The sequence below is a fragment of the Carya illinoinensis genome, chromosome 6, assembly GCF_018687715.1.
Source record: "Carya illinoinensis cultivar Pawnee chromosome 6, C.illinoinensisPawnee_v1, whole genome shotgun sequence".
Lineage (NCBI taxonomy): Eukaryota > Viridiplantae > Streptophyta > Magnoliopsida > Fagales > Juglandaceae > Carya > Carya illinoinensis.
Genome location: NC_056757.1, coordinates 34,884,879 through 34,899,064, shown reverse-complemented (window position 1 = coordinate 34,899,064; position 14,186 = coordinate 34,884,879). Strand labels below are relative to the sequence as shown.

At 35.0% G+C, this 14,186-nt stretch overlaps 2 protein-coding genes across 6 annotated transcripts; one reads left to right on the top strand and one right to left on the bottom strand.

The window, feature by feature from the left end:
* The first annotated feature begins 1,287 nt into the window (after positions 1-1,287).
* On the top strand, positions 1,288-5,597 carry LOC122314252 (serine/arginine-rich splicing factor SC35-like). Of its 4 annotated transcripts, none has more exons than XR_006243661.1 (11): positions 1,291-1,505; positions 1,623-1,701; positions 2,290-2,369; positions 2,519-2,585; positions 2,966-3,025; positions 3,562-3,777; positions 3,878-4,062; positions 4,173-4,301; positions 4,618-4,826; positions 5,037-5,165; positions 5,263-5,597. XR_006243661.1 is itself a non-coding variant. In XM_043129730.1 (8 exons), the coding sequence occupies exons 1-7, from the start codon at positions 1,430-1,432 to the stop codon at positions 4,047-4,049; spliced, it is 729 nt and encodes a 242-aa protein (XP_042985664.1). In that variant the 5' UTR covers positions 1,288-1,429; the 3' UTR covers positions 4,050-4,062; positions 4,173-4,520. The 4 variants fall into 4 exon arrangements, 2 of the variants coding, with proteins under 2 accessions (XP_042985664.1, XP_042985663.1); XR_006243662.1 differs by having other exon boundaries at positions 4,982-5,165; XM_043129730.1 differs by lacking the exons at positions 4,618-4,826; positions 5,037-5,165; positions 5,263-5,597 and having other exon boundaries at positions 1,288-1,505; positions 3,899-4,062; positions 4,173-4,520.
* Positions 5,598-7,429: 1,832 nt separating this feature from the next.
* Positions 7,430-12,967, bottom strand: LOC122313724. Of its 2 annotated transcripts, none has more exons than XM_043128913.1 (10): positions 12,809-12,967; positions 12,049-12,265; positions 11,336-11,461; positions 11,108-11,260; positions 10,081-10,210; positions 9,849-9,890; positions 8,882-9,223; positions 8,658-8,700; positions 7,901-7,978; positions 7,430-7,812 (listed from the first exon to the last, which is right to left on the bottom strand). In XM_043128913.1, the coding sequence occupies exons 1-10, from the start codon at positions 12,892-12,894 to the stop codon at positions 7,749-7,751; spliced, it is 1,281 nt and encodes a 426-aa protein (XP_042984847.1). In that variant the 5' UTR covers positions 12,895-12,967; the 3' UTR covers positions 7,430-7,748. The 2 variants fall into 2 exon arrangements, with proteins under 2 accessions (XP_042984847.1, XP_042984848.1); XM_043128914.1 differs by having other exon boundaries at positions 8,885-9,223.
* Positions 12,968-14,186: the final 1,219 nt, after the last annotated feature.

Sequence of the window (14,186 nt, the reverse complement as noted above, 5' to 3'; positions counted from 1 at the left end):
TGGTCACGTTGGATTTGTCATTTTCATTTGATTAAAATAATTTTTGGAAAATGAGAAAAAATGAAAATTATGTGAATAGAGTATTGAAATTATGGAAGTCAAAATGTTTTATTGAATTTAAAAAAAATGAGAGATTAAAAGTTGAATAAAAAAATTATAAAGTTAAAATAATATTAGAATATAAGTTTTTAACATTATTTTGATTTTGTAACTTGAGAAGATTATTTTTTTTTTTTGTATTTTATTTGAAAATTTTAAAAAGTTATAATTATTAAGTAATGATTATATGGAAAAATTGAAAATTTATAATTAAAAAACATTTATATCTTAGTAATATTTGAAAAGAAAATTATGAGAAATTTTGATATAATAAAATGGTTTGTATTTCCAAACAAGCCCTATATGATTTTGAATAACTTTTTTAGTAATAAAAGTCATTTAAAAAAGAAAATAATATTTATAAAACTTTAAACCAAGAATTTTATTATTTTCATATTCAATTATTGAGGTAAAGTGATCGTAATTTATTTATTTTTTATTTTATTAATTGCATCATAAACATTTTTTTAAGATTTTTTTCCTTAACTAAAAAAAATGTGTATATATATGTATGTATGTATGTATGTATGTTTGCTACCGTATTAATTTTATCACATGATAGTTAGGTCGCTTTTATCATCAAGTTCAATCCTTAAAAAAAAAAAAAAAAAAGCCTCAAGTTCAATGGTAGGAATTTTAACAAGGATTAGAATATTTAATTTATATCCATGACTCTGCTTTAAAAAAAAAAATATATATATATATATATCAATGATTAGTATGATTTTAATTTTTGAAAGGATTTCAAAGATTTTACAAAATAAAAAAGAATTAAAAAGTTTTACTATTCGTCATTTTACACGTGACACTTATTTATATTTATATTTATTTTATTTTATTACTTTTAAATTAATTAATTTTTCTACTCATCATCTATATACCATATATTTGATAAAAAAAATTATGTGTAGTATAAAGATGATGAATAGAATTTTTTTTAATATAAATTATATTTTTTTTTTCATTTTTACAAAAATATTTTTTTTCTTAAATATCTTTAAAAAAAATATAATCGTATTAATATTTACTTTTTTAATTATTAAAAATTAAAATATTGAAACAGTAATTTGAGGGACAAATTTAGAAAAAATTCTGTCATATTCAACCAGTTAAATTAATTATTTTAAATTAAAACAAAAATGCAAACCGAAATAACGTTATTCGAACAAAATAACGTTTGAATGTTATTTAGAAAAAGAAAAGAAAAAGAAACCTCGAACACCCAGTCTTCTTCAAGAGACTTCTCTCCTCACTAGTTTCCTCACCACAAACCCCAACAACCCTAATCGAGAACTTTCCCTCTCCGTGGTTCTCTCTCCTCAGGCCAAAAATGTCGCACTTCGGAAGGACAGGCCCTCCGGACATCACCGATACCTATTCTCTCCTCGTTCTCAATGTCACCTTCCGTAAGCTTTCTTCCTCTCTCTATTTAGAAGATTTTTTTAAATTTTTTTTTTTTTAAAGAAACTGGGTACTAATGGCTACGTTGGACATTGTTCTTGTGGTTTGGACGTGCATTTTAGGTACGACTGCGGATGATCTATTCCCTTATTTTGATAAATATGGCAAGGTCGTGGATATCTTCATCCCTAGAAATCGAAGGTATGGCTGTGCCTTGTCATCTTTACTTTCTGTTTGGCTGCAGGGAAGATCTTGTTCACATGTTGGTATCGTTTTATTCGTAGAAACCAAGTAATTTATCCGTGCTCGTGAGTGACTCTCACTATTCGCTTAGTGTTTTTTTGAGTTTAGTTACTTAATTGGGAATTTTTGCATTATGGATTATGTTTTGCAGTATAGTTTTAATTTTTTTCATTTTCTTTTGGTCTGTAAGTATAATTTAATCAGATGAGTAAGCAAGATATGGGTTTATATGGCATACCTTCTAGAAAACAAGTTCTATATTTTTTACTTCCAGCTTGTTGAAAGTAAAATATTGTCCTATTCCGATTTTCCCTCCTATTGCAGAATTTTACCTTCTTCTTTTTTAATCTAATTTATTCAAAGAAAAAGAAGAATTTTACCCTTATATATATATATATATATTTTTTTTTTTGATAAGTGATAAGATATTTTATTGATATAGAATAGGCCTAGCCCAAGGAAATCATGAAAGTTGAGACCTTTAATATGTATGTGTGTGTCTGTTGGCCTTTCTGTGATTTTGGTGTCATTTATTTTGTGGTTTAGGACCGGTGACTCAAGGGGCTTTGCTTTTGTGCGGTATAAGTATGCTGATGAGGCACAGAAAGCAGTGGATAGGCTAGATGGTATTCAGCTATTTTCTTCCATCTCTCAATGCATGTATTGTGTTACACAGGCACACAACATGTACTATATATTGTTCAGTCTTGTTTTTCCCATTTGGTAATTGATTGCTGGCACCTCTGGAAATTTATTTTTCCATTTTTTTGATTAGGTAAAGTTATAGATGGTCGAGAGATAGCTGTTCAGTTTGCAAAATATGGGCCAAATGCGGAGAAAATGTAAGATCTAAAATTGTTTATGCCTCTTTGTAACAGTGGATTATTTTGCTGATGATGATTGTTTAGGTCTTTAATTCTTAGTCATAATAAGATGTCAGATATTTAATCTACTTTATTTTCCAGAAGAGACTTTTCTCTATTGCTAGTACTTACTGCTGCTATTATTGCATTTTTTAAATAATGTTATCTATTACAACTGATGCTACTACTGTGGGATTCTTATATATAATATTTATGTTCACTTTTTGACCAAGGAAGTGCCTTGACTACTACGCGATGTTATTGGTCAAATGGATGCAAATGGGTTGAATTTTTTGATTTGAGAATCATGGATTTCATTGACATTGGATCTTGAGTTATTATTACAATTTTTGTTACAGTCACAAAGGGAGAATTATTGAATTGTCCTCAAGGTCAAGAAGCCGCAGTCCTCGCAGAAGGTAACCTTTTTTCCTCTTTTCTGTTTAGAACACTTTCTGGTGCATGCTTAGAATACATTCAACTGAGTTTTCTGGTTTCTGAGCATGTTTGGTTTAACATAATTTATGAACTCTGAAACTTTTACTCCTAATTGAATATGATTAATCCAATCAATTGTCCAATATATGGAAAAAGGCTTTACAAATTATTGCCCATGGGACTGATTCAACTTTGGCCCAATCTTAGGGCCGGGATGTTACAGGCACCATAAGTTGAAGTTTGACCTTCAGATTGGTTTGGGTAAGCTTACATCGTAGAAGACCCTTGGCCTTTGTGGAATTTATTTCTGTGAAAATCCCTAAAAAAATTAGCTCACTTAGTTCTGCACTTTTGGCAACACTTTATCAGGGAGATTTGTATTTTCAATTGACTTTGAAATCATCCTCCTGTTGTTAACATTGTGAGATTCTTTTATAAGGCTAATATTTTTTGGAAGGCAAGGTCTATATTATTGTTTCAAGCTCATGTCCCTAATCACAGATTTTAATGTATTTAGGTACCGAGATGACTACAGAGATCGGGACTACAGAGATCGGGATTACAGAAGAGGGCGCGGTAGAAGTCTTGATAGGTATGATCGTGATAAGTATGGGAGGGAAAGGGATTATCGTCGCCGAAGCAGGAGTCGCAGTGTTAGTCCTGACTACCATAGGGCTCGGGGAAGAGGCCGTTATTATGATGAGCATCGAAGCCGAAGTCCTTCAATGGATAGGTAACCTAGTGTTTATTGATGCTTTAGTTAGTTGATTATTTTGTCATTACATATTTTGCTTTGTACCATATTGTGCTGATTCGTTCTGTTTATGTCTTAGTGCCTCCCCCATTCGGCGTAGTCCCAATCTTCACAGGAGTCCTTCACCACAAAGGTCTCCATCTCCTAGGGGTCGAAGTCCTGATAGGCACAGCCGTGAGGGAAGATCTCCAACTCCTCTCAGTATTTCATCCAGGGGTCGGTCTGCAGATTCTCGAAGCCAATCCCCTTGAAAAATTAGATGATGTGAGTTTGTCATATCTGTTGTGCTCATTTTTAGTCAGGAATACATTTTTGACCTTTTTTTTATATAATTTGGTGATCTAACATGTTTTTCCTGAATTCGATTCTTCTAGGAATGATTAATTTGGCTGCCTGGAAATTCATGGAGACATCTTTAGTGGTGGTCTTGCAGCTGTTATGCTGATGTTGATGACTCTTGATCATCGTACATGTTCTTATCAGAATCCTAAGTGCTAGTTTTGGTAGGACTGTGAACTCTTTGATGTTTAAGCGTTTATCTTGGACCTAATCCTTGGGTAGGTGTGTGCCGTACCGATAAAAACAAAAAATGGACATCATCCTTAGCTGGTCATTTTCGAATTTGTGGTCTTCACAGTTTGTAGGGTGGTATTTTAGAATTGATGGAGTCATATCTTAATATGGATCCCTTTTCATTACACATTTGATTTTGTTGCCTTCAATGCCTTGTCCATCTCTCCCTCTCAATTTAAGTGTATGCTTGGTTATATTTTTTTACTTTCTTTTGATTTATCACAAGCTATTTATTGGGTTTTATAGTTATGTACGGGGAACAATGACTGGGGCTTCATGGGCGGATGTTGAATTATGGTCGTTGATGCTGTTCCTAAGATGTAGATGGATGATCGGGATATTGATGCTGGTTGCAGCAGTATGCTGGTTTTAGAAGTATGGTTGTTTTAGCAGTATGCTGGCTGCAGAGGACTTATATATGTTAACTAGTTTTCTCTGGATGATCTAATCTTTTGGTAAGATTTATATAGCTTTACTTATTAAAAAAAAAAAAGATTTATATAGCTCAGCTATTTGTTTCAGAAAAATCATATCCTTTAGGATTTTGATTCTGACTTGATAATCCTTTTTGGTCTTTTTGACTGGTCTTTGGGAAAAAAATGGTCCTAAGAGGGGTTCTAGTTGCTGTGATGGTCTAACAACATGAACGTTTATTTAACTTCTAGCTGATGCTGCACATATGAGATGGACCTATGATTCATTGACTGCGATGTGGATACTGAACGTGAACTGCAAGTTCTGTATGTGAATACTTGAATGCTGGTGCAAATTTTGCTGCAGAATAATGAGGCATGGTAATAAGTTTGTGGTTAATAATTTTGTTTAGGGTTATTGGAATTTACAATATTAATCACTGCCCTTTAAGATTATAACTTCTGCTGCTTACTGTAGTGGAGATGTTTTAGCACATGGGCACATGACCGTAGCTGTGAAGTGGTTGCTGATGCCTGTTCTGTTCTCTGATTGGTTGGTGATTAACTTTTGCAGTATTAGGGAATAAATACTGCTACTGGGCTGTTGCTGCCCACTCTATATTAGTTGGGGTTGGCAATGTTGCTATAGCTGTTGTGAGATTGATTGTCTCTGCCAAGCTGTGTTGCTTGCTTGCCAACAATCAATTCTTAATTTATAGTCAGTCATATGCATAGTGGTATGCTTTGTGCCTATGGATTTATAGTTTTGTCTCGTTGTAACAAGTTTAATGCTATGAAAATTTTGATTCTATACTTAATTTGCCATAACATTTTTTATGTCAACATAATTTGAACACCGATATCATGATAATGTATATGGATCCCTCTTCCTTTTTCTTTAGGATTGTTATTTGGGTCCATTTGATTTTTCTTCAAATGTCTTGGCCCTGTTTGGATGTTGGGCTGAGTTGAGATGGATTGAGTTATTTATGAATAATAGTAAGTTGAGATGAAGTGAGTTTTCTGAGGCCCACCTAAGACGTGTTTAGATGTTAAGACGAGTTTAGATGTGCTTGGATAATTGGATGTTAAGACGAGTTTTGTGGGTCCCACGTATAAAGAGATGTTGAGTTAAAAAAGATTGTAGGTCCCACGTGTAAAGAGGTTTTGAGTTGAGATGAGTTTGGTAATTTGAGAGTTGAGTGTTTGGATGTTAGACTCAACTTAAAATTAGACTGAACTATGCTGATCTCAATTGAGTTTAAGTTCCAAATGGAGCCTTAATTATTAGGAGGAACGTAACATTCGCCTCTCATTGCATGGCTACCTGTTGGGTCTGGTTGCACTAATTGGTCATTGCTACCTTACTTGCCATGCTTGTTCTGTTGTTCAATGCCAACAGTTCTGGATCTTAAATTGATTGGTACCCTTTTTCTTCTGTGATTGATTATAGGTGATGGTTGAACACCCGGAGTGGTTTTTCTTTCTATTGTCCTCAAAAGTTTTCGATTTAAAACCATGGGTGTCTGTTTTTATTGCTTCTGATGTTATGGTTATTGTTTGTGCTTGCTTGAATATATTTATCTGCGGAAACACTTGTTCACCCAATCTAGATGCATTCTAGATCTGCCCTAAGATTCAATAGAGACCGATGATGAGGGAACCTCCTGGAAACAGACGGTAACCTCCGATTAGAAGCTACAAAAGCTCAAAAAAGGTCGAAGCACCTATCACTTACTGGGTTTCATTGTTCTTGCTAGGCTACTGGGATGCTTCTCTTGACTTGATATATTTGCATCTGATTAGATTCAAGCCTGAACCAAGTTCATCTTGAAAGGAGAAAAAAAGAAAAAGAAAGAGAGATTCAAAGCTGAGCCAAATCATCCCAATTGAAATCTTGATTTACAGGATTAATCAAATACATTATATTGATTGGTTCCACAGTTCAGATAAGATGAGATAAGATATTTTGTTAAAAGTTGAATAAAATATTATTATAATATAATTTTTTAGTATTAATTTTGTTTTGGGATTGAAAAAAGTAGATTTGTTTATTATATTTTATGTAAAAATTTGTAAAAGTTGTGCATGAAGATAAGATGAAACGAGACATTTTAGGTTTGTGGATCCAAACCAGCTGAAAGTCTGAACTCACGTGCAGTAGGATTTTGTATTTTGCAGGTTCATTTAATAAAATCTCAGCAACAATAAAATTGGTTTTTATATCATATTTACAAATAAAAGTGAATAGAGAAGAACGTTAAATTATAGGAGGCAAAGAGTTTTGTTATATACAAGTAAATTCATGTATTGATTTGCATATAAATATTGTCATCTTCAATTTAAAATTTAAATTAACATTATTTTATTTGCGCTCAAATTTTATTGCTCGAATCATCAGTATCAGCGGTGAATTAATAGGCGCTCAAATTTTATAGGCCAAAAGCATAAGCTTACATGCATATCTCCTGCCATTGACATGGTAAACACTGCCGAGCTCAATCGGAGGCATTTGAGTGTTTTCTTGGGCAATGTATACATAACAGCAAGCCATCGGCGTTTGATCTTAATAGAAGGCCAAGAAGCCATATTTAAAAGTTCAAGTGATTGCTGATATAAATGGCATCCAACAAGATAAGAAAGAATTCAGGGATGGTTTTGGATCAACCAAAACTGATAATCCATTGATGTGAACGGAAAAAACCATTCGAAGCCTCCAAGTAATCACCCGAAACTCAAGACAGCAATATCTTGCCACAACATAAACAGCTAACTTGATGTTGTCTTGACACAACATAAGATAGCGTGACCTAGCGCAAGAGAATCGATAATTAAAGATGCGTTTCCATTCAAGGAGAACGGTTTCGGTTCCAAACCTATCTATCCAATTTCACAGCTAACAACTCTAAGCTCCATGAACGATACAAAGTCCCCAATGAAGAAGTAAAACTCTCTCCCCCTTCGTTAGTTCCCATTGGATGCAACCTGATGAACATCATATGTGCCTGTCTCCTCATTATATGAATACCTACATTCAAAGGAAAGGGAAGCTTTTATTTTGAGGGCAATCACAGAAAACCAGTTAGGAAAAGTACACCAGTATGCATGTATACTACCATTGCCCTGTTGCTGCAGAACAAAAAAGTCCTGTAGATGGGTCATAATAATACCCCAAACTGCTGCTATAGTAGTACCTAAAGGGTTGAAACAGCCAAGATCAATTAGCCAAAGCAGAATAAATTTGTATAAAGAAAGCTCCACTAATTGAAATACATGTCGATATGTACATAAAGAAAAGAGCAACAATTATCAATATACAACCAAGAAACAAAGTAATTAAAAGCCTTGTCATTGCTTGCATTTTCATGCTTTTACAACCAAGAAAGGAAAGAAATAAAGAATATAGGGCTGCAACGACCTTCTTAGGACTGATAATTGAAGCAGATGGTATGACTGCATAGTAGGCATTACTCGGGCTGACCAAGCTTGGTCCCCTTAAATTTGAGGGGAAAAAAAACAAAAAACAAAAATGAGCCTGAAATAAGACCTGAGCTCAATCCAGACTTGAGCCAAGCTTAAGCCTAGAAAAAGTCCAGCTCAAGGATAAGAGCCAGGCTTGGCTTTAGTCATTTCCAAGCCCAGATATTTTCACTCTGCTAAAGGGCCATCTGCATATTATTTGAACTCCTGAACCCACCCCAACTCCAAAAAGAGTCTCTCTATCATTATAACTAGGGAAAGTGGGATTCCATCATGCCGCTACATAAATTAAAACAACTAAATAAGACATACAACAAGCAAACAACTGACATAACATGATCAGAGACAATCTAGTTCCAGAAAAGAGGGGGAGGGGGGGGGGACAGAAAGTACCCAGAGGACTCGTCATATGCATAATCACTATTTGAACTTCCACCTGCAGACCAAGCAATGAGAAGGCAAAATAAAAACCACATCAAGCAATGAATTAATTGCTATTTATGTATACCAATAATCCCCTACACACACACACACAAACACAAACACAAACACACACACAAAAAACCAAACTTTTCTTTTTTGGTTACTGCCTGAATCATAGAAATAATATAGCTTACTGCCTGAATCAGCGTTTAGGATGTCTGCTGATGGTTGGTTTGCTGTATCCGTATTAGGACCAGAAACCACATTACTGCCACCAAACAATGGTTCGGCAGTAGCATGTTCATCATCCTCGCCGAACATATCATAAGCATCGGCATCATTGCTTGATGTTTCAGCAATAGGTACATTTGGGTTCAAGGTATCCACAACATGATCAGGGAGCAATTTAGAGGCCACTCCGGGATCTGTTACATCAGACAGCAAGCCCTGCTCTATGTTGGAATAATGAGAATCCCCCAGACCAGCACTTATTGATGTGCCTTCCCCTCTTGCCTTGGCTAACCTCTCATAACCTTCTGAAAAAGATGAATAAAAACGAGCATAGTTAATAAGTAATATCTATGCAACCTTTTGCACAAACTTAAATGAAAGTGTGATTAAAGAGAGAGAAAGTGACTCTTCTCTGGAAAGAATCTTATGTAAAAGAAATGAAATTAAAAGATTAAAATCTTAATGCAATGATAAAAACAAGAGGGAAGTCCTGTTACACACCTTCCTCTTATGAATTTAAAAAAATGAAAAGATGCTTGACCTGTACAAGTTTAATACTCCTCAATCCATAAGCGAATCCCACATTGATATTGAAAATATCCTTGATCACATCAGGTAGCTAAACATTCTAGGACATGAAAACAAACATGTGCACCCATACAGACGTACATATCAATATTGAAAAATCTTACATTATCAATATTGAAAAATCTTCTTTAACATGTCAGGAAGATAAATGGTATTATCTGGAGGACAACCAGAAACACAGATAAGATAGTAAACCAAAATAAGAAACCATGCACATGCATGCTCTACTTACAAAAAGGGTACAAATATGGCTAGCCAAAAAATATATATATATATAAAGAAAGAAAGAATACCAAGTACACCCTGTTTTTTAAATAATTAAATACCGAGTAAAACACTGACCTGCCTCTCGCTCAAAAACCTCCCGCTTTTCATGATACACATCTGCAGAACAGAACTCCCACTGATAAGCAATCCAATAAAACCAACAGAATTGGATTCCTTGTAGAAAGTTGAATAAAAAAGCATATTTTCTCAGTACTAAGGAGACTAGGGGTTGATATGAACACATAGATAGTGGAGACTATAATCAAAATTGCTGAAAAAGCAAGCCCAACGAAGTAACTAACTTTACCATATTCACCATTCTCCATCAGCTTCATTGCATCTTCAGTGAGCTGGTCAAACACCAGCTTTGTTTCAGCTGACATCTTCTCCTTCCTGTTGTTTGAAGCTCCCTTTAACCTTCTCAAAGCTTGTAAAACCTAACAGGATATGTAAAATTAACTTCCTTATCCATAAATGAATATACACATCTCTTAATTTGTTTGTGACTAACACTGTGATGAAATAATGCTGCAACTCATTGTTTGGCAATAGCTTGAGTTGAAAAAATAAAGCTGAAAAATATAATACTGAATGGCAGTTGAGATCGGCCCAAACACAATACAGTAAATCAGAGTCAGTGAATTCTTTAAGCATGTCTAGAGGCACATCCTGAGTTTTATTCCACACTAGGGGCTCCCAGGGGTAGGGCCCTTCATAAAAGAAAAAAACAATGAACTACATTTTGGGACAACCCAAACTTCAATTTGATTTCAATACATCTTAGATTGATTTTAAATTGGAAAATAACTAAACCATTTGGGTTTGCTAGTAATACCGAGATTAGAGTCTTGAAAACAGACGAATCTGTATGAGATACTTTACAGCTTTTTCATGATTATTTTCAAGCCTGTCCATAACTTATGTAATAAAATTACCGATCCAATGCAAACCTAAGCATGAGCCTTCACTCAAATTTTGACTATATTTACACTAATGCAAATTCTTATATAAATGACTTTGTGGCCAATTAGATAAAAATTAAATCCAGACTATCTTTATAAACATTGCATGTATCAATATATTTATAGACCACTGCACATTCAATACAAAAGACCACCAATACCATACATAATAAATGTCATTGTGATCACTTTATGGGGGAGAAAAGAGTGTATAATATTGAGGGACTGATACATAGTAACAAAATATCTATTAAAAAGAGATTTAAGGATCAAACTAGTTTTGTTTTGCAGGGATTCTTCAACAGAAAGAAGTAATTTTAATTGTGAAGAGAATTAAATAAAACCACACCAATGCGTAAACATATAATATACCGTTTCTCCTGGCTCAAGTAGGTCAGCAATACGCCTCTTCATCTTTCCGACGTCTTCGGCAGACAGTTCATCGATTTCATCTTCACTGTTTGTCACAATGGAGCCTTTTCCGGCATATTTTGGTTCAATGTCAACACTATCAAGCCACGCATCCTAAAAGAATCCATAGGAACTAAATAAACCTGTTTGATGCTGCTAAAAATGTTTCACATGAGTAAGATGCTTTACCTTAATTTCCTTATCATTGACATATTCAACAAAATTTCCATCTGCATCAAAATAACCTTCTTCCCTCTCTCTGTCTAAATTGAAAGGTTCCATTTGAATCCCATCCTCAACAAAGTTCTCATTATCCTGTCAAAAGATATCCCCATCATTGGCTATCCTTTCCATTGATCCAATAACAGATGAATCTGGCAATCATCTTGACTCTAAAGAATGCTGCCAATCCAAGAAATAATCACTGCAGATTATAACTCTACTCTGAGAATAAAAGCATGCATGATCCAACTTCATCCCAGAGTTGAAGAGAGTCATATGAATGCTAGAAACGATTCATTAGTGGAAGAAACACAAAAACTGTTCATTAGCCATAATGGGGAGGCCTAGATATCAATCTCCAATTAAGAGGAAAATATATATATATATTTTTTTTTTGATAAATAATCTCCAATTAAGAGGAAAATATAACATTCCAATTGTGGAAACTTGGGTCCTGGGAGGAAAATATGCAATCGAATAATAGAAACTTGAAAGGAGGTGTAAAGTGACAGAAGTTTGGTAGCAATAAACATATAAATGACAAAGATACGCAATAATGAAGGAATCCATATATAAAAATGCCAGTTTAGTCAGGACACATCTTGATAATGTAAACAGCATAATGAGCACAGTAATTGATGACAAGGTTAGAGTTGAAAAAAAAAGAGGAAAATACAAACCATGTAAGCAACTTCAGCTGCCGTGACATCGTTAATTATGCCTCTGCTTTCTTCAGTAAACAGTTCAGCAGTGATCTGATTCCGACGCTTCGCACGCTCCTTAGCAGCAAGGCGAGGATTCAGTACCTCACTCGGGGCTTCATCAGCTTGACCTCTGTCCACCCCTTCATCTCCTGGCTTAACCTTCTTACCCTTCGGAAACCTGACCCTCTTTTGCCTTTGAAACCAATCATCACCAAAGTCAGCAAAATTAAAGACATAGCATCTAATGGCGAGTAAGGAAAGAGATTTCCAAAACGGATATTGACCAATCAAAGATTGAAATAAACCAAGTAATGTATGCCAGAAGAATATATGCCCCTAGGGGTCCAACTATCAAGCACACTAATACCCTGTTTGTTTAATAAACATGAAGGGATTCCATTTTTCCATATTATAAGAGAAAAACCATGAATTGTAAATTTCCATCAACTACACATGACCGTACGGTTTTATTTAACAATAAGAAAGAAACCACAAAATGAAAATATGAACGACCCGATGGCGAAGAAATATAGGAACTATTAAGGGCCATATGAACTGATACTGTGATACAACAAAATAAAAATTAAAAAAGTAGGCAGTTTCCATAAAGAGTGTATGTCTAGAAACAAACAGAAATGATAGTAATTGAAGGATACAGATATGATAAATAAGATGGAATAGGGAGGGAAATTGAAAACTGAGATTAGGGTTGAGAGAGAGAGAGTAGAGAGATTACGCGGGAGGTTTGTTGTCATCGTCGGCGTCGTCTTGGACGTCATAGATAGAGCGCTTAAGGTTGGGGCGCGATGACTTCTCTTCCATTGTTGAAAGCACCGAGTAAGGTCCCTCTCTTTCTTCTATATATTATTATATAAAAATTTAGAGAGAGAGAGATATAGATGAGAGCTTACAAATTAGGCAAGACGGAACTGGATTTGGCCTGGAACAAGACCAAGCTGGATGAGGACACGTGTCGCTCATCCACGGTCAAGATGTTACCACGACGTTTAAAATTAGGGTGAGGAACATGAAGGTAGGGGTGGCAGCGGGTCCCACACCCCTCTAAACCGTCCCCGTCTGGCTGCATCTGCATGGGTGGGGCGGACCCCATCGGTCAGGTGTTGGTGACAGGATCATCCGCCTTGCATCTAGCTCCCTAGCGGAAGCGGGGTGCAGGGGTGAAAAATCCATCCCTTGCATATGCGGAAGTGGGGTGTGGAGAAAGGGGTAACGCCGCCCTGCATATGCGGGTATCACCCTACATGAAGGAGTCCTATTTAATTACATCAAGATTGAGAACGAGGTTATTTTGAAATTTGCTTATAGTAGGTAACCACCCAGAGACTTACATTGAGAGACCTTGAGGTTGACGTACTGTGTGAGGAAGTAGCTCATGAAAGAAGAAATGCTTTCCAGAGTTCTTGGATCTTAAAAATACCATTTTGTTCTATTTCAAGGTTTTTAGATTGTGTTTAGTCGTTGAATCAAATTCAACTTATTTCAATCTAATTGTTGATAAAATTTACTATTTTTTTAATTTTTTATAAAAAAAATTTAAATTTATCTCAACATCTAAATGTAATATCAGTGACTGTTCGATTGTAGAAACTGTAGGAATAAACACAGGTGTCAAAAAAAAATTACGGGTTCAATGAATTACTGCTTGGGAGTTGAGAGTGCCATAACTTTTGTGCTTCGGAAAAAAGTAAATGCAATTTAAGTCACATGCTAATAATGGTGAATTGGAGAAGAGCTGATCCCTTGTTTTTCGTTGTTAAGTCTTGAAAGTCGCCATCTCCTCCCTCATTTTCCAGATTAATAAGATTTGAGTATGGTAATGGACTCGAATTCCAAGACGTGGATGATTTGAGGCCTCCATTCTTCCAGTGGAGATGGTGTAGCCGCCCACAAACAATCCATGCAAAAAACAAAGCATTGTATCTAAAGAGTGCATATTTTTAAACGTTGCTATATCTTGAATTTACAAAGAACCGCCCGTATGATACAAACTATGCTCGGAAGAGCAGCATTTTACCCACTTTGTGGAATGCATCTATTTTCCACCAAGTGTTTGAATAACATCTTCCAATACTTTAATCTCCTTGCACGTAACT